A 22,139-nucleotide genomic window follows, 5' to 3' on the forward strand; every position below is an offset into this window, starting at 1 on the left:
GAGCAGAGATGATATGTTAGGGTGGGGCTTAAAGGCAGGGTAGTTAAACTTTTTCCCCCTCAACACCACTCAGTCTATTCTGGGCATCAGTTTGTCATGAAGGAATGTGAAGGCCATAAAGTATCGGTGCCCTTGAGAAGCTGAAGAGCATTCTTGTCCCCAACTCTTAAAGCTGTCTCTCTCTGTTTCACTCACTATCACTTTTCCTCAACTCACTCCCCCTCTCCTTTACTCCAGCAGTGAGTTTAAAGTAGAACACAGGTGTAGAAGACAGCACCCGTGGGAAAGATAACATTTGGGAACATTCCTAGGGTTAAAAAAGAAGTGTTTTTTCTGATATTCTTCATCTGGGGAACTATGTAATTGCCTTGGTTCCGTGACTACGCCTTTGTCCCCTTTGTGCCTCCCTCCACCCCATGCTCCCCATCGCTACCTCTTACATCACTAGCTAGTAATTTCCATATTACAATTTAAACAAGAGATTCTATTCTCTGCTACTTTTTCATTTTCATCTTTCCATTGTATCCATCTTTTGTGTAGAAGAATAAAAGGCATGATGAGAAAACAAGGTGCAAAATGATCTTTTCCAGGGCCCCCTATAAAAACCGCATGACACCCTGGGCTGCACCGCTTAATTACAAAAGGATGAAATCTTTTCTTCTACATCTGGAGAAAACATTGTCTGCATAACACTGATAGATTTACAGCTCCCAGTTCTAACGCTGAACTCCAGCACACAGCAATTAGGCAAAACATGGATGGACAAGCAGCACCATGAAGTTCAGGAAGGCTATTCTCTCCTGGCACTATAGAAAAAGGCCTCTGAGGCCCCACTGTTTCAAATAAAAACTCTACCCAGAAAATGGTCCTCAGGAAACTGGTGGATGATTAATTTTTACTCAAGCCTTGATGGTGGTCACAGAGAGGTGAGGTGGACTTTTCACCGCACAGAGTACTTCACATCAGATTTTGCGCTACATAACCCATCCAAAATAGACTTCTTTGAGGAGAGCGTGCTCGCAGGCATCAGCATCTCTCTGACCCATCACTAACAACAAACAGCCAATGAAATCCAGGCGAGAAATTGCTGAAGTTCTGCAATCCAACAGTAATCGATGCACCACAAAATGGAAAGACCTTAGGGGCAGATTTGTTAAAACAAAGAAAAACCTGAGTAAAACAAAGGCAGTACATGCTCTGTGCACTTAGGAGCAATTTAAATGGCTGCAGTACTGTAAATCAGGCATGGTTTTGAATCCGGCTGCTGTCCAACAAACAACAAAGCCAGCTGGTTTTGCAATCACATAAAGAGCTGTCAAATGCACTATATGTTGTGATTAGAAACTAAATTATAAATACATGTATATAACATAGTGTAACACTATTTATAATATTGTGTTTAGTTAATCAAAGTGGAAGATTACAAGGCAAGTGGTATGAAACAACAGCCAGAGCCACATATCCATCATTCTGTAAAATCTATCTGTCCCATGACTCTACTCTGTAGGCCAAACCCAAACAGAATAGAGGTCCCTCTGTGCTCATCCTGGTACCTAAGACCTCCTCCCCTCTCCTCATCTGTCTCTCCACCCTACCTTGCTTTCATGTATAGCTCCACTGAACACAGACCTCAGAGCTGAGTAGTTTTGTGGCCCTGACCACTCGGAGGCCATTAATCTGGTGGCTTAGCCACTGATGTATTGATGGCACAGAGCCGGTAAGCCTGCCTGCCTCACTCTCTCCATCCCCTCAGCTTAGCAGCTACAGAGATTCACAGGAGCCTACATCTGGCCCCATCAAAGCAGTGTTTACCTGCCTATTGCCACTGTTAGTCTTTCAGGTGTGGTGGCTAAAGGTCGTCAGATGTATTGATGACCAGGTGGGCAAGAAAGACCTGTGAGATACCTAATTCAACACATGATAGCCACACAGTGTGTTTGCATGCACTCAAAATACATCCATTACATCAAAATATATGAGCAGCTCAGTCTGATGTCTATCAGTCCTTCAAATCTCATGCAGCAACTTTCATCTTTCAGCTAGGACAGCAATAAGCAGTAGTTGTTTTTGTATAAGTTCTATTATATTGATACTTATATTTTTATGCATTTAATTTTACAGGACAGCTGAAGATATGACAGGATGAGGGCAGAGAACGACACACTGCCAGAGGCAGGTGTCGAACCCACAGCTGCTGCAGACGACGTTAGTTTGTTTGTGTTATTGTGTGAGTTTGGTGAATCCCATGTACTCTATCCTGTGTGATAACCGGCATCCACTGTAGCTAATACACCAACTATTTACAAGTATCTCATACAGCCCAACTTAAACTCATCCAAACTATCCCTTTAACTTGACTATCAAACAAAACGTGTAAACCTGGTTACTGGAGATGTTTGGTTATTGCAAAGCATGGGAAGACTTTCATCAATCACGTTATTGTGGGCATTCGTAGTAATTTAGTTATTTGTGTACATGTAAATATAATGACTTTCAGCTGACACGGCAGCTCATTTTACTGCAGTTTGACTACCAAATACATAATATGTTCATAGGAAATTGTAGATGCCGCTGATTACATGAAATCCTAAACAGGCAAAAGAGATACTATCCCTCTGACATCTTTGCAGTGGGGGTGGTAAAAAGACAGGACTATGACTGATGTGTCTGTAATATCATCTTGACAAGATAGAGGGATAATACAGATTAGATACAGAGACCCTCCGGTTGGTGTAGGAAGAAGTTTCTCCAAGATGTAATTGTCCTCTCAATAATACCCCCATCTCCTACAATCACTTCAAAAGCAAGAACGTTATTTTACCATCTGTCATAATTACAAGATTTAAGGACAAATTTAAGCCTGGGAAGCTTTATGTGTCCTTTGTTTTTATGGCAGCTACATCTGTTGATTTAATAAGTCAATCAGTGTGTTGACAATAACATTAACATAACGGTACTTTGTGTGGAGTGGGGTGGTGGAAGCAGACAGAGGATTTAGCTGAGGAGAATGTTTAGTTTTTCAGCATGATTGGATTAAAGATATTTAACCTTAAGCAGAGCCCTATTCTAGACCACCCACTGGTTCACTATCCATGCTGGTTTCTTTTGTGTTTGTTGCGTTTGTTGATTTTGAGGAGACAAGGAAGAAGGGTGAAAAGGTATAAGAAGGAAGGAAAAATATTTCAGAAATTGTGTCCTGTCTGTAAAAAGAGGGAACCTGGTAGGAGGTATAATCTGTATATCATATATACTATGGCTGCACGAGATGGTAAAAGAATCATATTGCCATTATTTTGATTAGTGGGAATGATCAATTTTGCATCACATTTTTCATTTTCACTGAAAAAGCTATTAAAATCATGATGACGTGACATTTGTTGGGGTCTGTACCAAACAAATGTGTTTTCTTACATCTGGAGAAAAATATTTCTAGGCCAGGGCATCTCTGCAGCACTACAATACTTTATTATGGCTACACGTTTTTCCTTTATCAAAAAAATTGCAGCTTCTGTGAATTTGGATGTTGCATTTTAATTTTGATAATATTTTAATTAATTATGCAGCCCTAATCAACACCATAAGCCACTGCCTTTAATGACAAAACCACCTACACAAAATGTAACGTTGCTCTGCTCTGAACTGTGATGAGCCTCATAAAGGATTCCTTTCCTTCCTCAAACACCAATCTGCCATTTCTGCTGATCGGGCTGCAGATAACAGAAACAGCAGCTTCCTTGCACATTAGCAGGAGCGTGCTCTGCTGCTCTTGTCCAAAAACAAACTATTATAAACACAATGACCATGGATCTCCAACTCCCAACTGATAAAGTAACACATCATCTCTATACTTTTCCTAATCCACCTACTGTCTAGCTCTGGATGATGGAACACACCTCTCTCCACTCTCTGTCTCCACCACAGAACCTGCTCTGTAAAGCACCTGGCCCATTTAACTCTGGCGATTGTGGTAAACAACCACTAAAAAAAAATGAAAATAAAAAAATAAAAAATAGGAAAAGACCAGCTTCCCCTGTCTAAGCAGCTTTCTGCTCCCCCTCTTTCGCTTTCTTTCACTGTCACTTTGTAAATCCCAGCAACACCCACAGTAGGCCAGTTGCACATACAAACAGCACCAGCGGCAGCAGCAGCAGCAGCAGCAGCAGCGGCAGCAGCTGTGCCACGGGTCAAAGCCCGACCCTTTCCCCGGCCTTCTCAAGGGGTGGGAGCTAGAAGAGTTGTGAAATTCTTGTACACTGCCAAACACTAAGCCCTGCGAGCCCCCCTTACTTGCCTGACAGCCCCTCTCTCCAGTCAGTCTACCCTTATTTTCTGTTGTATGCCACTCCTTCCTTGTTCCACTCAGAGTAACTGAGATCTGTTTGAGGTAGGATACAAGAGTTCAACACCCTGCAGGCAACTACTGACACAAAGAGGATAACCGGGCTTCAGGATCATGACTGTGTTGACTGAGGAGGTGTTACAGGGACCAATACAGAATTTAAATACTTCCTCTGTGTGATGTTATGCCATTTGAGCACATGTGCATCACTTGTACCGAATCATATTATGAGAACTTCAATTAAAATGATACATTTCATGAGCCCCTATGTTGTCATCTGCTGGCACTTTAGATTACTAGATTGCTGTGTGTGTGTGTGTGTGTGTGTGTGTGTGTGTGTGTGTGTGTGTGTGTGTGTGTGTGTGTGTGTGTGTGTTTGTGTGTGCATTCACACGCTTGTGCATGTGAAAGGAGAGAATGGGCTGTCTCCCAGGATGTGCAGCGAGCGCTTTATTAGAGCGGTAGTACCAGTAAATCAGAGCTCAGCTCTTCCTGGAACTGCTGCAACCTTTCCCACTGAGCACTATTACTGAACAATCATAGGCTAGCCATGATAATTAGCAGAGTATCTATCCTTCCAACCCTCCTGTCGCCCCCCCATCCCCACTCTCTCCTGTCTGTTTCTCCATCCTACTCCTACCCCTCCTCTTCTTAGAAATGTCTGGTGGGTGAGTGGGTAAGGCCAGGCGCCCGCTAGACGTCATTTTGCTGGAGGACATCTCACAATACCTGCTGCAATTCCTGTCTTGATGTTGTCAAGCACAACTGGGAAATCCTTGAAAAGTTTAAAAGCTCGGGAGAGGAATTATAAACAGGGTAGTGCCTACCCTGTCCTAGCAGTGAGGGGCACCAAGATTCCATAAATTATGCTGTTGGTGTGAAAAAATGTGAAAATTCATATGGGATGCACAAGTCAGCCATCCTGTCATTTAGTGGGAACTCAGCCTCAGTCCAAATCAGTAAAACTGAATTCCTCCACAAGTCCAAAATACACCTTATAGCTTTATTTGATTGCAAAATTGTTAATTAAGTTGGGATACAGCTAGGGTGACCACACATCCTGAAAAATTCAGGACAGTCCCAAATTACAAGCAGTTGTCCCAAATCCTGTCTGCTTTGTCACAAAACTTAATAATTTTAGTAATACATAATAAGAACAACATATAAATTTGTTAAATTATTATGATCAAATCAGTTATGTGGGCTACAATTCCTGCTTTCTGTTATTAAAAGATGTCATTTTATTTTGTTAATTTTTGTAAACTTGTCACTTGTCGTAAATAGTCTGGAAATTTGGGACAATTTTTGGTGGTTTACCAAGAAAACCACTTAAAATTCTGCAAACTAACAATTTCTATGAAGAAAACGAGTTGCCAAGTAAAGTACTTTACAATCTTTGGCCCTTAAAACAATACAAGAAGCCCAACCTCACTGTGATGACATGTTCAGGTAAAATGGGACAGTCGCTGGAAAATGGACACCAAACAACACAACTTACTGTCAATCTTAGCTGCTGAAAAATTAAAAATGCCTGTAACACACCTGTCACCTCTGCTAACCATCCAGAGAATCTGTCACTGATCTTTATATTAATAACAAATAATGTTACTCTAATTTAATCTTTCTTATATAACATACCCACCCCTAACCCCCTATCCTGAATTTCACCCATACTCATCTGGATACCGTAAATACAACTATGACTTATTTGTGGTTGTAGCCCCACTACAAACTATCGTACACTCCAAGAGGATTGGAGTCAATCCCAGCAATTATGATCATTAATGGGGAGAGGTCATCACGACTTGCATTCCTGTGTCTGAACAACCAGAGCGTCTGCTGAGTAGGATCATCAGTGAAACACCTTAATGCCTTTTCATGTAACCACTAATCCCTTCATTTACATTACTGCCTCTTTTCCTCTCTTATGTTTCATTGTGATTATTTGCTCTCTGCAGAGTGTAGACATTTTCTTGCCTCAGTGTTCACTGATTCTTTTGGATTGCACTGAAGGGTAAAATAAGAGCAGTAACTCCATCCAAGATACAGATGTATTGTGTTCGTTAATGGGCCAGCCGCTGGGCTCCACTTAACACTATGTTAGCACAGTTAAAAGTGCAGAACATGTGATCAAAAGCTCTGTTTCTCATCGGTGGGGAGCAGACAGTGGGTGTGACTGTGCGTGTCAGGCAGAGAGACAGATAGGTGAAAAGTTTGTACAGTTATGTGTGTGCTCAATAGAGCGGGACAAGGACAGAGGGAGGGGTGTCAGGACTTTCTTGGTTAAAGATTCCCCGTCTGATAGTGACGGCACTTTCTCCCTTTCTTTCCGTGGCCAAGCGGCATCTGGAGTGGATTTTGTGCTAGCAGACACCGAGGAACATGATTACATTCGGCTAACTGCGCTCTAAACTGATTATGCATGTGCCAAGCTAATGGACTACATTTGCAAGAGGAAAAATAACATCCAATCAATCTCAATTACCGCCGATTGCACCGGCCCCCGAGACAAGGAAGGTAGCCAGCTATCCCCCCCATGCTCCTCCCCTTTCCCCCAACCTCTGACTGGAAGCTGAGGCCTGTGGCTGGGCCTGGTTAGGCCCCACCCATTCTGTCTGGCCAGGGCAGCCAGGGCCTGGGAGCTGGATTAGTTCCACTCATCTCACCTCCACACTAACACATAGCCAAGCCCTGAGGCCTACTGCTGCTGGTAGAAGGGCTATCATATTCACTTATTATGTATGTGGCTAACTGTAAAATGAGAATGAAAGCTGGGTTTTTTCAGCATGAGCAGAGAACTACATATTCTAAAAACATACAGTACACAAACTTTTGGGTTATCTGTATACTGCAACAGAACAGAACATCTGTTTGTGTTTAGGAGTGACCATTCTGCAGATGGGTGACCATCATGTTGTCATCAGAGCCACTAAAAACCCTATGATCCATGGGAAAAAGAGAAGGTGAAAGTTGGAGTGTGTTGGCAGCACACACAGCACTCAGACTGGGTATCTTTCAACTGAAAACACAGTACCCAGGGGGAAGACAGCATCACCCCCCGCTGTGTGGTGGTCCATGCGGTCAGGATGACTCGCTGGATCTTTCTGTGGTCTTTTGGAACATTCCAATACATGGGGTGGTGGGGGTGATATTTTTAGAAAGCCCTAATATGGGCCGCATACCACAGACTCTCAAATTATCCCATCCAGTTTAGCCCTCAGTTTAAACCTTCCTTTTTAATTCCAGTAATTACAGGCTCCAATTTATATGGAGCTGTGCACACAAAGGGCCTGTTTAATGCAAACCAGTTTGATTTGGGTGAAGTGTCCCAAGCATCTCCCACATCTTACAGTCTGTTTATGCTGACTTGATGATTTATTTTCTCCCCAAAAAGGTTAAAAATGGTGCTATTTGCATCAGATTTCTTCGGGGAGGAATAAATAAATGGTGATTTTCGTTTTTTCATCCTTGCATAACATACCGAGTTGGGTTTACAGGCTTGTGGCCCACTGTGGGTTTCTGCCCGTCAGTATCTCGACCAGGACAGTAAATCGAACACTGTACGAAGACTGTGACATTGTCAAGTGGGGAGCCAGAGCTGCCGAGAAGCCTCACAACCATGTACTTGTTGTCTGCTAATCACATTTGTGAGTCATAAAATGCTGTAATAATTCATGTCAGCTCATGTTCATCTCTGTTTTTGAGTCGTGTCTAACATGCGGATGGTTCATGAGGACTGCAGTGGTCTCGGGTTGAAAGAGCAGGTAATTTCTGGACAAATGCACACACTCTTACTCAGAAGATCAATTGGTCTTAAGAAATATGGAGCCATCTTAAGAGGCTTAAGTCATAAAAAATGATCATGCCTGGATGTGTTGTACATATTTAATCCCCCACAGCCTGAGCAGCAGTATGACATATGTCTCTTCTCTCTTAAAAATCATGCACAGAAAAAGACACTGGGGAGAAAAGAAACTGTTTCTCTTTTGCCTTTTGTGCTCACAGCAAAGTGGAAAGCACAAAGATAATGTAACATAAATTGTACCCTATCCTGCCAGACAAAACAAGTCTCTCCCTGCAAAGGTGTGAGTGTGTGCCAGGGCCTGTCTATTTTGGTCTAATATGAAACTGTCATTGGAATGTGGGCCAGTAAGTCCAGCAGCTAAGGTCAGGAGAGGATGACCGTGGATATCTTGCAATGCTTTTTCTGCTGCCTCACAACTGACTCAACACATTTGCAGATTGTGTTGCATATTTGCATGTGTATGTATCTATAAATATTCTGTGCACAAGGAAAAAAAATCCCGTGGCCTTCTCGTTTGTCCTGGACTGACAAGCCGAGCTATATATTCTCCCCTTAAAGGGATAGTTTGGAGTATTTCATTGATAGTCAGTGTAGCCACTTAAATATGTAAACCTAAAAAAGCATCAGTATTGGTTTAAGTGTATACTATAAAAAACTTTTTCACCACTTTACCCTGACTTCAGACAGCCTTTTTTGACAGGAATATATAGGCCAAAATTCACTCTCTAACCAAACTTCAGAGGCAAAATTAATAATTTTACCTTGCAGAACACAAGAGATGTTCGTCTATCACTGCCTTGATCTGTTAGGTTGTTTGTGTTATTGTGTGACTTTGGTGATTCCAAACGATCCCTTTAAAACACAGAAGGGACACAACAGCACAAACAAACTAACAGTTTGAGGCAGAGGTAGACTGGAAACTGTATTTTGTGAGGTAAAATGATTAATACACCTATAGAGATTGGTTGGTTTGGAGAGAACAATATTTGGATTTGGCAGTTTCCTATCAGAAAAAGCTGTCTGACAGCAAGGTTAAAATACTGTAAATTTAGATATAAATTTAGATATTGTTGCTGACCCTGTCCACAGCAGTGCATTATTTAGTTTCTGTGCCGGTACTGCTTTTTGCTTCTCCAAACTGGGGGCTTGCCAACCACAATCGGTAGCTAATACACTGACTATCAATAAGTACCTCATACAACCCTACATCAAATAATCTGAACCATAACTTTAATACCTCTTGTGTCCCCTGGCCCCTTCAAGGGCTGCATTACACCTTTTCTTCTCACAAAACACTGAAAATTGATTTCTCTGTTTTACTGTTATTTCAGCACAAAAGGCTTTGTGGACAGGAAAGAAGACTGTCATACCAGTGGTTGTGAGGAACCATTGATAACGCTGAATTATTTTCAAAAGATAGCCTTTTTTGCTTTTTTGAGAGGGTTTAAATGGACCACTTTTCCTTAGTTTTTAATGTGATTAAAACAACATGCTTGAAGCAGCACATTTTTCTCATGCCTTTCCAAAAGAGGTCAGACTATAATACACTAAGATACCAATACAAAAGTGTCAAGCAATAGAATTGTTTAAATAGTTTTTTCCTGTTTACTTTTTAAGAGTCAAACACTTGACAATGGAGAGGACTTATTATAAATAAAGGCAACATCTACGAGGAGACTGAACATTACCATGTTATATGTTAGATTCTGTGAGTGTGTATGTGGTGCAGGCTTTCAGGGCGTATGTGGTGACAGTGTTTGTATGTGTTCTGTTGTCTGTGTGTGTGCGTGTGCAGCTATGCCAGTTTGGGTTAAGCGCGGAGTGGCCGAAGCCGCAGACACACAGGATAGGTACCTAAGTGGAATCAGGCCTGTTAGATTTATGGCCATTTGTTCGGAGAGTGTTCATCCATTGGCTATTATGGAATGATTAGAGGAGAAGGTGAAGCTCCAAGTCCAGCAAAAATCAATACGGCTGTCGAGAACGATTCAGCCTTTCCCGCTCCGAGGAGTATTAGCACCAAACCTCTGTCTCCTCACACTTCTTCATTCGTCTCCAAGTGATTCACCCCTAAGCCTCCAAACCACCTTCACCTGCCATGTTCTTCTCATGGCAGCACTGTGGCCCTGCTTCTGTATGACTACTGGGAAGGCAAGAGTTAGACTACAAAGCTATCATTCATGCCTTGGGAGAGCTGCTAGTTCAGTACTGTGGGCAACAGCAGAACATTTACGGTGTCTGGCAGGGAGAGGATCAAGCACACATTTTGCCATTTGTGTAACTAACACATACTCCAAACATATTACTTACTGGTCTCATTATAACACCTAAATGGTGCAATAGTATTATTTGAAGTGGGGTTGTATGAGATGCTTATCAATAGCCAATGTATTAGCTACAGCAGCTTCTGTTTGACACACCATCAGTTTGGAGAAGCAGAGAGGAGTACCAGCATGGAAACTAAGCAATGATTTGATGCAAGCAGGGTCAACAACAAAAAGTAATCTTAGCCACTTAAAAAGGTCCACCTAAAAAGTTAACATCAGTTTAAGTGTACACTATATTTGGAATATTTTCACTGCTTTACTTTGCCTTCAACTACCTTTTTTGATGAGAAACTGTTAGATGAGCCACATATCACGCTCTTCAAGCCAACCAAACTCCATGGGTGAAATCAGTAGTTTTATCTCGCGGAACACGTGAGTTACCACTGCCTCAATCTGTTATTTTGTGTTATTGTGTGACTTCTGTGATGACAGTCCAGATTGACTTAAGTCACAAAATAACACAAAAACTAACCGACTGAGGAAGCGACGAACCAGCAACAGGTTTGGTTTATTTGGATGTTTTAGGTGGATCTTTTTTGAGTGGCTAAAACACCTTTTGTTGCTGAGCTTCTGTGCTGGTGCTGCTATTTTCCTTGATCTTTCCCCTAACTGAGGGTGTGCTGACCGCCACCTACTGTAGGTAATACAGTCCCGCCTACAACCCCACAGCAAATAATTAAATTAAACTATCCCTTTAATATATTGAATGTTGGCTTGAAAGTGTCTGATTTTCGGTTATAAACATCTCTGACAGCCAACCTATGTACACAGTCTTTCCACCAGTTATTTATATATAGAGATTCAGTAATGATGTAAAAATTGTGAACACTGCCATGACAAAGTTGGGTAGTGGGTGTGATAAAGAGGCTTGAGAACTACTAACCTTGTAGAGTTTGAGGCTAGCCTCATGGCGGGAATTGACCGTGTGCATCCTCAGCTTCTCCAGGCTGTTGGTGTAGTAGTCGCAGGCATTGCACTTGAGGTGCACCGGATTGCCTATGGCCACACATTTCAGGCGCCACTCATTCCCTTTGCCTCCTTCTTTGATGTGGGCCACAAGCTGGTACTTTTGCACGTGCTTGTCTGTCTTGCAGTGCAGCTGGAAGTTGGCCTTGAGCTGAGTGGTGTAGTGGCACAATTTGCACTGGTGAGAGTCGCCCACCACAGCGCGCCACTCCTCCTCCGGTAGGCTGCGTTCAGCTCCCATATGCATGCCGAGCACATCCAGGTTGTCAGTGGTGAAGCGGTTGCACACAGCGCACTGAAAGAGCTTGAGGGAGGGGTCGCTGGTTTGTGATAGACTTTCTCCCAGGGTCATCAGTTCTTCAGACACCAACTGCCCACCACCCAGCCGCACGTCCATAGGGATGTCACCACCTACTAGAATGTGCAGGGAACACAAAAACAGACAAAAAGAAAGAGGAAAGGGGAAAAAAGTATTGAGATGGTTGCATATACTTATCATTATGGTAGACATATTCAAAGCTTATGGTCTAAATCATAATTTTCAAAGATCACTTTATCTCTTAGTAATTGGTATTATTTTGAATTATTGAGTGCAGAGTTTTCCAAAGGAAGTCAGAGTTTGTGCAACTGTCATCTTGAATAAAATCTCTGGTAGAGTAAGGCTGTTCAACTTTGAAAAACCATGGTCTGTCTGTCAGTATGATACTTCATGGAAGATAATTTGCATGTATGCATTCATGGGCCTATTGCTATCCTTGCTTTGAGCTGAGAAAGACAGCCTCGACTTTTCCGTGGAGATCAAAACCTCCTGTTACACATTCCCCTGTTTGGGCTAGTGCACTTTCATGGCCTGTCTGTAAATAAACTCCAGAGGCCATGAGCTCCACAGAAAAAGCAAGTTATTTTATCATTACTGAAGAACTAAGGAGTTCCCAAGCCGACATTACTGTAAATCAAATCCCTCGCCCTTGTTCGCTGAATAATAATATAAAAAATCCACTTCTCTGCTTGGTTTCTTCTGCTTCTTTCTCCCCAGATTGCCTCTAAATCAATATGGACACCTAACAGATTAATTCTGCTTGGTACTGAGTCTAAACGATGGAGAGGGGGAAAAAACACAGAGTGAGCACATATCCTATGACACCTACCAGAGAACTGATGTCTATACAGTCTGGAAAGCCCGACTTTAAAAATGAATACTAAAAAAATGAGGTAAGAGCAGCCGCAGTTTTTGCCTTTGCTTGCTGATCTTTAATCTTTCACTGCCCAGACTGAGCATGCAGGCTTGACCCTGCCTGGCTTTACACTAAATTAATTCCAGCAGCTCCTTTTTATTTATTGCTGCAGTATGCGGCCCGCTCTTGGACTTTTCTCCATTACCTGAGTTTTTATAGCCAGGAGAGGGAGACCTTTGAGAAGCCCTCTGAAATCACTCACAGACCCAGCTCCCCAGTCATGGCTCTTTACCCTCTCTGTCTCTTACAAACACACAGATGCTCATGCATGCCCAATCGCTATCCCAGTCCTGTATTTCCCCTCACCTTACATCTCTCATAGCTGCCTGGCTCTCATGGTCCATTACAATGCAGATTCAGAGATTTAGCACAGAGCAGGATCTTGTTCCTCGCTAAATTCTGACTGTGGTTAGAGCAAGACTCTAACTTGTGGCTTTGCATCTATTTTCATATAGGTTCTTCGTCTATATGTCAACCCAGATCCATGTTTGTACAAAAATACTGTAGAGTGCAGAGGTGGGAAGCAACTACATACAAATACTTTGTTACTACTCTTCAGTGGAGTTCTCAGGTATCTGTTCTTGAGTATTTATTTTTCTGACCTTTTACTTTTAGTCCCTACATTTTAACACATATATATGTACTCTCTACTCCTTACATTTTTAAAACATTAGTTTCTTTAGTTATAATGCATCTGAGGGGAATTATTGATTATTTTTACTTTGCATCATTGTGCACTGCCTTCCCAAAGTCAGGACCAATTTCAACCTAAATGGACAGGACAATTACATACAGAAAAGATGACTTATCAATGCAGGCACAACAGATGTAAAAACACAAAAATGACATGAAAAAAGTCTTGACTAGATAGAAAAGACAGAACAAAATGAAAAATTACGTAACAAGAAGAAAAAAGATGAAATGACATAAGATGAAAGATGACAACAATGTAAATGATGTAACAAGACAAAACAGACAGAGAGGGACACTCGACCACAGGGAAAAGCTGCAGTTCAGTTAGCTTTGCACAGAAACAGCTGGTAGAAATGTCCTTCAGTTGTATAATTATTACTTTTATGCTTTGAGGACATTTCACAGTCTGTGCTTTTTCACTTTTACTTAAGTAGAAAAGTTGAATCAGTACTGTATGTACTTTTGCCACCTCTGGTAGAATGCTAATACTAGGTTTGACACAAAAAGTCTGACTTTCTACACCATTTTTGCTTATTCACAATAAGGAAATAGCTGTCTGACTTGTCTTTTGTGCTGTTTCACAGTGGATAATAGGCAACAAATTCCAGCACAAACAGCTAAAAGTCACATCCCCCTCCCCTCTTTCTTACTCTCTTGCACTCCATCTCATATCTTCCTTTCACTACAGTAGCTGAGTCTTGGGAACAAGGATTACCAGGAGGCTGAGATCATGTGAGGTCAACATTTGTTATCTATCTCTTTGGAAATATACTCAAAAGTCAAAAATCCACAGTGAGGGCATGAAAGAGCACCTCTCACTTTAGCTGCTTGGTCTGAGATCTCCTTGTGATGGCAGATTCTCTTGAGAGATTTACTGAGCCCTATGTATCACACTGTAGACTTAATATCAGAGTGTTTGTGTATGATGGCTTTAAGAGTTCCTTAAAGTGTGACAGAGGATGACACCACTGTAGTTTATGAGGCCCAGACTGTGTCATCACGGCCTCCTTCCTTGTAACATGCTTATTACAACTCACCTCACAGGAAAATGAACCAGATGGCAGAAGAGGGAAAAAAGAATTAGTCACAGCAATCAATTCTTGTTTGTGTCTTTGAACTGGCGACAGTTGGAGACAAGTCTGTACAAACTGCGGGGTTGTAACTGGCACGCCAAACACTCTGCTATGCTGCTGAATTACCCATGCTGAGCCCTCTAACCTCCCTTCTTTGACCAAGATAAAATTTATAGCTGCAATTACAATGTTGGAAAAAAAATGTAGAACTCCAGTGGTGAAGTTCAGCAGCAGTTTGGGAATAATGACATAAAAAGGTTACGGCTGGCTGCCTGAGGGGGAGGGGAGGGAGAAAAGAACAGAGACGTTCCTTTAACTCACCTTTTGTGAAACTGCGTATCAGAAAGTGACCTTCAGAATTCAGTAAAAACTATATCAACACAGTGTCACTAAGAGCAGTGGCTCCCGGCCAACTTTTGTCAAGTAAACTGACGACCCCTGACTAAGTGACATATTATGGATATTATTATATTATATTATGGATATTTCATATTATATACAATGTTTAAGATTAAGATTAAGATTAAGATTAACAGTACAGGACAACTGATAAACTATTATTAACCCAAATAGCAAATACAATAACTGCATAAAATTGTGTAAAACCAAATGATTTGGATTAATTTTGAGCAGATTATTTCTTGTGAATATTGCAGAGATGAACTTTGCTCTTATTCTTTAGGAACTTTTTATACAATTCTATGTCTTTTTTTTCTTTTTAAGAAACATACATATTTAATAACAATCTTTTTTGACAAAAATCAGTATATTCTTCTCCCTGAAGGTTGGCTATTTTTCTATTAGCTCTTTGGTTGTAACTGCATGCTTTTATAATGCAGGACAAGGCTGTTTACCAGAGAGTGAAGACTCTACGATATACAGTTTGTGTTTAGGTCGTCACTGTTATCCTGTGACACTTGTTTTTAAGTTTATATCTTAAATAATTACCAGAACTTTAAAAAATAACAATTCCATTTAGTTTTATTCACATAAATGAATGAAATACTGAGATATAGGCCTATATATTTTTTAAAAAGTTTTCTTACACCGCTTGGTTGGGAACCAGTGACTTAGATGACTGTATGAGAGGAGAAACAAATTACTTCTGAGCTCCTGAATGCAACTTGGCACATTTATAGCTCTACATTTGTAGATTAAAGTAATTGTCAGACTGGTCTTGTGAGCTAGAAGGTTTTACTATGGATGTGACATAAAGTATGGAGAGGGTCTAGAGTAAGCCCCCCAGTAAACTTGTCTCAGATCGATCATCTTTCTTTTAGCTCTCCCTCTTTACATTTCAGTGACACTCTGCTTGTAAAATAACAGAATCATGTTAAGTTCACTAGGACAGGCATACCTTAGGACATGAAAAAGAAAGGCAGCTGCCAAAACTTTTAAGTGGTGAAGTACCTACAACATAGATGGCAGTCGAGAGGGGCAATATGTGGATTACTATCTTTTACATCTCTGCAACTATCTTGCACATTTTAAATAAGAGCTCAACTGATACTGGATGTTTGGGACTGATGCTGATTCGGTTATTAGGTCAAAAAGTCCCATATTGATATATCAGCTGTTATTGTTTATCTCTATATATAAACTCCAACATGACATCAACACACTGTAAACTAAACTTATCCTGCCAATAAAACTAAAAAATAAAAGAAAACAATTTCTAGAAAAAGATATCAGCCAACACATATGCCGACACCAATATAGTTCAGTATAGCTGTGCTAGGCTAGTATTGGGCAGATAATATTGGCCAACCAATATATCTGTCTGCCTCCATTCCATATTCTTAATTAATAGTGTGAATTTTTGTACCTTCTCTGGTTAATACATTCCTGCACAAAACCTATGAAACTCTTTTATTTACATAACATATTATTATTATTATGACGAACTAGGATTAAAGATCAAGTCAAAATCAAACAGACACCACATGAAAGAAATAGCTCTAAACTGTACTTGGTAACTTTGGGCATTTCTGATGGTACAGCAGGCAAAACTGAGCTCACCAAGTGTAGGGGCCAGGGCTGCCATGTTGGGGTCCAGGTGAAAGCTCCCCATCAGGAACTGGGCCTCAGCTCCAGCTGGGTCTATCTTGAGGCCTGGTGGAAGGCTCATGTTCTGGGTCAGGTAATACTGGTAGAGCTCAGCCTCCGAGGGCGAGGGCATGGCTCCCAATCCAAGTCGTCCATGCTGCATCTGAGTCACGTTCTGCTGGAGGAGCATCATGTTGTGCATGTGCTTCTCGCTGGTCATGTGGATACGCAGGTTCCGCGCCACATTGGTCTCGTAGTCACACACCTCACACCGCCAAGTAGGTTTGCTTTTTGGCTTGGTCGGGGAGGGAGCCCCACACGGTCCAGCCATATGGGTGGAGGACTGTGTAGGATGGTGGTGGGGAGGATGATGGCTACTGGCCTGGGTCACTGAGGGGACAGCCACCACTCCTCCTGGGGTATGTCCAAACACCTGCTCCTGCGCAGAGGCAATGGAGCCTCCATTCTGCAGTGTCTGCATGTTGTTCAGGTGTTTATCCGACTGCATGTGGATGCTTAGGTTGCCCTTTGTGGTGGTGGAGTAGTTACACACCTACAAAACATAGGACATTTTCTTTTTAACTGCAATACAGCGATACATACAGTACATACTTTTAAGTAGCAGTTTACATCTTACAAAAGTCTCAACGGCTCAACAAATCAACAGCACAAAAGTAACTTAATTGATCCTTAGTGAGTCTCAATAACAGCTGAGCAAACATGGTACCTCTTTCTTTCTCCTTTTCTTTTAAAAGCGACATATAGACATATTGATGGATAAGAGCAGCCCACCCAGGTACTTAACTCATACATCATGTGCTGCCCCTTTGTGGGTGAAAACAACCACTTTAATTTGACTGGCAGTAGATACAAATTGTGGGATCTTTGCCAGTTCAAACACATAAAATAAGAAAACTGTATCGCTTTTTAGCCAAATTCTATGGACAGACAGGTGAACAATTATACTGTCTTTGATGATAAACGACTGGCGTCAATACATTAAAAAAAATTGAGAAATACATTTTTTCAGTCTGCATACATCAAAGTGGACATACGTAACATGTACAACTACTTTACTGAATCTTCAGGTAAGTATTTCAGGCATCTATCAAACCACACTCTATTCCTAAAGCTGGTGTTTTATGGTAGGATCATATTTTTATCAGTGAAAACTTAAGTCACACCATCACTGAATGTCTTTTTTCAGGTCCCCCAGCACCATCTTTTGACTATCATCTTCAAAATTTGATCTTCCTTTCAACTGAGAAAAGTCAAGCACATAGCATTTTTAAGTACAGAACACAAGAAGTTAAATGAGGTACTGCTGGATGCCAAGCTTACTCAACTGTTATTTGAGCACATAATACAATGGGGTGGGACTTAGGAAAGGTAAATTGCAGCCCTTGGAAGCCCCCTGCTACATACCTCACACCGGAAGGGCTTGTATCCACAGGTATAGCTTTCTCCACGAGCCAGACGAGGGTGGGTTTGACCACTGCTGCAGTACATACAGGAGCCTCCAGAGTCTGGGTGCTTCTCTTTCATGTGGGCCTCCAACGTCTGCTGGTACTTGTAATGCCAGTTGCATTTGGGACACTTGAGTGTCTTGCATGAGTTGCGTGAATGCATCATGGTCATGTGACCACCCAAGGAGCGTGAGGAACCCAGAACGGTGTCACATTTTGGGCATTCTACCCCACTCCCTCCGCTGCCACCAGGCCCATGGTTCTGTGAACACTCACCCATTCCTGTGATGTCACAGGAGACCCCTGGCAGGGGGTGGGAGTGGCCGTGAGATGAAGGGTGGAGGTGATGATGATGGTGGTGCATGTGGTGATGGTGCAGAAGGGCTCCATTTTCCTCCTCTCCCTCTGCCGGGCAATCATTTGGTTCTGGAGCTGTGGCACTATCTCGATTGGCACTTTCATCAGCAGCAGCATTGGAGGACAGAGGTGAGGAGGAAGTGCCAGCAGTGTCATCCTCGCTCCTTCTGACGGCAGCTGCCGCCATTGCCATGGGAACAGTGGGCCCCTGGCAGTTAAAGCTCAGAGGGAGCTCTGAGGTCCTCCCCCCACCATCTGAAGCTGAACCCTCTTTCTTGACAGAGGAGGAAGTGGAAGCAGGGGCGTTGCTGTTGAGTGTGGAACTGACTGCAGAGGTGCAGGCAGAAGGCTGGAGAGCGCTACTAGGCATTAATAAAGGAGATTTGGAAATGCTTTGGTTTGAGACAGCTGGTTCCCCCGCTTCACCCCCGCCGCTGCTACTGTTACCACCACAGGCCACTGCAGTGCTTTCTGCCTCCACCTCGTCTTCCTCCTCCCCTAATAACAGTTCCTCTTCTCCTTCCGAGCCCCCCATCTGGCTCGATAGGTGCGCTTTGCTTTCATGTCCATCACTGTCCCCATCCTCTCCTTTGCATGCCAACTCTTTCCCTGCAGGCTCCTCTGTTCTCCCTCCCTGTTTGGGCAGGGCACTGGAGTCTTTGGCAGAGCCTGGGGATGAGGTAAGAGTGGATGCTTTGGGAATGCTCAGCCCTCCAAGAGAGAGGACTGAGCTGAGCGGGGTTTGTTGCTGCTGCTGCTGTTGCTGGAGGCCAGAGTCAGAGTCTTTGTTCAGGAGGGTCTCGCTGCCCCCGCTGCTGCTTCCAGGCTCCAGATGGACACCACTGAATGTGCCATAGAAGCTCTGGCCAGAGTTAATGGGGAGCAGGGTAGGTGGCAGAGGAGTGCTCTTAGTTTTTGGTTCCAGGAAACTGATGAGGGGCTCTTTGTCCTTCCCAATGCCCTGGATGATGGCAGATGCATGCTTGTCCCCGAGCAGCTGCCGCTCGTCCTCACACAGTGTCATGCGGTGATCATGGACGGCATGAGTGGCAAAGGAACGTGCGTAGCCAAAGGACAGCTTGCAGAGAAAACACATGAGAATGGGCTTACCCTTGCCATATAGGGCTAGCCCATCGAATTTGGAGAAATCCACGTTGTTGGGAACATCTTTGGATACACAGGACTTCTTGGCAGACCCATCGCTGTTCAGGTAATCCTTGTTGCTTTTGTGCCGCACATCGAAGACACGGAAACTGTGCAGGACAGGGCTGAGGCCTGCCATGGTTGAGGTATTGGGGAAACCTTGGTCTGAATTGCCAAACCACTTCCCGAAGGAGGAGGCTATGTGGAACGTGTTGATGATCTGAGGGTAGACCGAGGATGAAGTCCCAGCAGGTTCCCCCGGTTTTCCCCCACTGGTGAGAGAGTTTGTGGGAAGCAGGCTGGGTACCATGCCCCCACCACTTTGGATCAACTGACTGAGGCTCTCTACAATGTAGGCCGAGCCGTCTGGCTGGTAGACTATCTCTCCAGCCAGGTTCTCCACATCACTGCTCTCCTCCTCCTCTTCCTCCTCTCCTTCCTCACTCCCACTCTCAGGTGCTCCCTGCTGTCGTGTGGGCTGATGTCGCAGAAGAGTGGGCATGCCCCCTCCTCCTGAAGCCATCGGCACCCCAGGAAAGGGTTGAAGACTTGGGAAACAGCTGTCAATCTCCATTTCATCTAAGTCCTCAGATTCTTCCTCTTCTCCACAGCTCACTCCCTCTTCTTCCTCAAGACCCTCTCTTCTAGAATGCAGCTGGCCTGTGGCAGAGCTGTCACGCTGGGCCTGGGGTGATGTCTGTTTCGGCTGCTGCTGCTGGGACTGTAGATCTCTCACCCCGTCATGAGGCGCACTGGGGTTTTGGGGTTGAGAGGAGTAAGGAGTAGAGAGAGACAGGGGGTCCAGGGAAGGGGCCTGGTTGGTGCAAGGGACCTGTGAGCTAGAGTGATCGTTCCAGGGCTGTGGTGGTTGCTGCTGCTGGGAGGAGCCGAGCCCATCGTCTGTCCCAGAAACCACAGGAGACTCACAGCTGTCCATGCTGATGCCTACATGAGGCGTTCATCGCATCCAGGCCTGCAGAGACACAATTGGGAGAATAAAAGGTTATTGTTTTATTTACGTTTACATAACCACACACAACGCATTATTTACCATGCCAAGTGTTGAGAACATAGATATATGTATATTCCTAAATAATACTATGATTATTAAAGGAATAGTGTAGATTATTTAATTTGAGGTTAATTTTAGGTTCTTATCACTTTTTGATAGTCAGTGCGTTACCTACAGAAGATACCAGTCAGTCAGTTGGAAAAGCAGAGAGGAGCACCAGCACAGAAGCTAAGCAACGAACTGCTGTTGACAGGGTCAGCAACAAAACTTGTTTTCTTTTAGCCACTTATGAAAAAGGTCCACATAAAAAAAATATTTTAAGCAGTTTTAGTATCAGCTTAAGTTTTCACTATGCTATATACTATTTCTAGAATATTTTCACTGCTTTATTTTACCGTCGGGCAACCCCCATTATATAGGTCAAATTTTGCTCCTTCCAAACCAACCAAACTCCGAGGATGAAATCAGTCATCTCACAGAACGTGGGAATTGCTGGTCTACAACTGATTCAATCTGTTCATTTGTTTCTGTTATTGTGTGACATCTTTGTTTTAAAAAGAGATTTTGGATTCACCTAAGTCACACAATAACACACAAAAAAACAAACCGATTGAGGCAGTTGCAACTCCTGTGTTCTGGAGGTGAAATAACTGATTTCACCAATGGAGTTTAGTTGTTTGGAGAGAGGAACATTTGGCTCATATAACAGCAGCTTATTGTCAGAAAATGCAGTCTGATAACAAAGTAAAGCACTGAACATATTCTAAATATATATGTGTATACTACTTTAAGGTAGACCTTTTTAAAGTGGCTAAAATATCTTTTGTAACTGACACTTTCCATTGCTTAGATTCCATGCTGGTGCTCCTCTCTACTTATCCAAACCGGCACCTCACACAACTCCACATTAAATAATCTGAACTATCCCTTTAAGAAAGGATCAGATAGAGAAGAATATGAAAGAGACACTATGTATAGGAACCTGAAAAGGAGAAAATCAAATGTATGGCGCATTGGGTGAGAGACAAAAGTCTGAGATATAATTGGAAAAATGACACCATGCTCATTACGCTAGATTAGGTACTTAAACACAATACCTGAGACAAGCACTAATAAGCCGTCCATGATTCATCTTCCTGCCATATCAGGAAGGTACCATCTTTTATCTTCACCTTCCAAACAACACCCCTAATCTTATATTCTGCAAATCCTACATCCGTTTTTAATTAACTTGCAGTCAGAAAAAAGGAGAAACAGGCTAACTTAATGGATCAAATAGATTCCCTGTGAGATAATTAGACACTGAGAAGCCACCCATCAGCACATTGTACATTTACATAACTAGAGGAAAAAGAGAAAACTGCATCTAAAAAAAGCAATTCTTAACAGTATTGCCATTATCACTCCATCTTCAAGTTTTGTACATATAAAAAGAATATATTATAGCATATGTGTATAATGTATATAGATGTGTATGAACTCTAACAAGAGCAATAAAAGGCAGTATTTTCTATGAGCCCAAAATACATAAGCTGGGTTGGGACTTCACTGCAGCTGTGTTTAGATCTTGCATCCAATAACCTCCACGCTCAGCCTGGTTTCAAACACTCCAGCCATCCTCCGCCTCTGAAATAATAAATGGGAGCTGAGCTTTCGGGAGCTGGCCATGCCCCGAGC

The 22,139-nt window shown here is 42.7% G+C and overlaps 1 protein-coding gene across 2 annotated transcripts in view; it reads right to left on the reverse strand.

Annotated features, from left to right (window-relative positions):
* zfhx3b (zinc finger homeobox 3b) overlaps positions 1 to 22,139 on the reverse strand; it is a 174,062-nt gene that overhangs the window by 93,361 nt on the left and 58,562 nt on the right. For both annotated transcript variants that reach the window (XM_084717403.1, XM_084717394.1), the window contains exons 2-4: positions 17,910 to 20,423; positions 16,458 to 17,037; positions 11,355 to 11,851 (exon numbers count right to left, since the gene is read on the reverse strand). In XM_084717403.1, coding sequence (XP_084573529.1) covers positions 11,355 to 11,851; positions 16,458 to 17,037; positions 17,910 to 20,387 — 3,555 coding nt within the window. In that variant the 5' untranslated portion in view covers positions 20,388 to 20,423. The remainder of the gene's footprint in view (positions 1 to 11,354; positions 11,852 to 16,457; positions 17,038 to 17,909; positions 20,424 to 22,139) is intronic.

This window comes from Lutjanus erythropterus, chromosome 1, assembly GCF_056507025.1.
Source record: "Lutjanus erythropterus isolate fLutEry1 chromosome 1, fLutEry1.hap2, whole genome shotgun sequence".
NCBI lineage: Eukaryota > Metazoa > Chordata > Actinopteri > Lutjaniformes > Lutjanidae > Lutjanus > Lutjanus erythropterus.